The sequence below is a fragment of the Acanthisitta chloris genome, unplaced genomic scaffold (genome assembly GCF_000695815.1).
Source record: "Acanthisitta chloris isolate BGI_N310 unplaced genomic scaffold, ASM69581v1 scaffold19096, whole genome shotgun sequence".
Taxonomy (NCBI): Eukaryota; Metazoa; Chordata; class Aves; order Passeriformes; family Acanthisittidae; genus Acanthisitta; species Acanthisitta chloris.
In genome coordinates this window covers 63245-64243 of record NW_008680063.1, presented here as the reverse complement: position 1 = coordinate 64243, position 999 = coordinate 63245, and the positions used below count along the sequence as shown (strand labels likewise).

General features: G+C 41.8%; 1 protein-coding gene across 1 annotated transcript in view; it reads left to right on the top strand.

The window, feature by feature from the left end:
• Positions 1 to 67: 67 nt before the first annotated feature.
• Positions 68 to 999, top strand: part of DYNC1H1 (dynein, cytoplasmic 1, heavy chain 1) — a gene marked incomplete at its 5' end in the record, with an annotated part of 44984 nt that continues 44052 nt past the window's right edge. Inside the window, 2 exon segments of the mRNA XM_009077584.1 lie at positions 68 to 339; positions 451 to 678. Of these exon segments, the coding sequence (XP_009075832.1) occupies positions 68 to 339; positions 451 to 678 (500 nt within the window).

The window sequence follows — 999 nt, the reverse complement described above, 5'->3', positions numbered from 1 at the left end:
TCCTCCAACCTTGATGGTTCTGTGATTAATGAAATGAAAAGTTCCATCCAAAATCTTTTCCATTTAGGTCTCAAACAGGCACTGGAAACCGTGAATGACTATAATCCACTGATGAAAGACTTCCCCCTGAACGACTTGCTGTCTGCTACTGAACTGGACAAAATTAGGCAGGCCCTTGTTGCCATATTTACCCATTTGAGAAAAATCAGGAACACAAAATACCCAATCCAAAGGGCACTGCGTTTAGTGGAGGCTATTTCAAGAGATCTGAGCTCTCAGCTCCTTAAAGTGTTGGGAACCAGAAAACTGATGCATGTTGCCTATGAAGAATTTGAAAAGGTATGTTCATGGTTTTGTGATATTCTTCACTCTATTTTTGCACTGAACAGTGACTTCCCAGGAATCATTTAATTTGGGAGCTAAAGTTCCTGCTCTAAAACTCGTTTTCAGGTGATGGTTGCATGCTTTGAAGTGTTCCAGACCTGGGATGATGAATACGAGAAGCTGCAAGTTCTGCTGAGAGATATTGTGAAGAGAAAGAGGGAGGAGAACCTGAAGATGGTGTGGCGTATCAATCCTGCCCACAGGAAACTCCAGAGTCGTCTGGATCAGATGAGGAAGTTCAGGCGTCAGCACGAGCAGCTGAGGGCAGTTATTGTCAGAGTCTTGCGACCTCAGGTAATTTTCTTGGTCCTTATTTGACATCACGTCTGTGCAGCTTCAAGAGTGTTACTGTTACTTTAAAAGGTACCAAAACAATACTAATATAACATTCAGTTTTGCTGTCTGCTCCCAAAACCAGTTTAGTTTTGAACCCTTGCTAATAGGCTTAGCTTTAATTCTGACTTGTATTGCATAATACGTGACCATGCTCCTGTCAGTAAACAGCAAGTCTGGACAGCATATAGAAGAGATTAGTAAGTGTTTAAATCCTTGAGCTTGGCTAAACCACAGTGGAAAAAGAGATTATGCTGCACTGGAGTGGAAGTAAGTAACTGT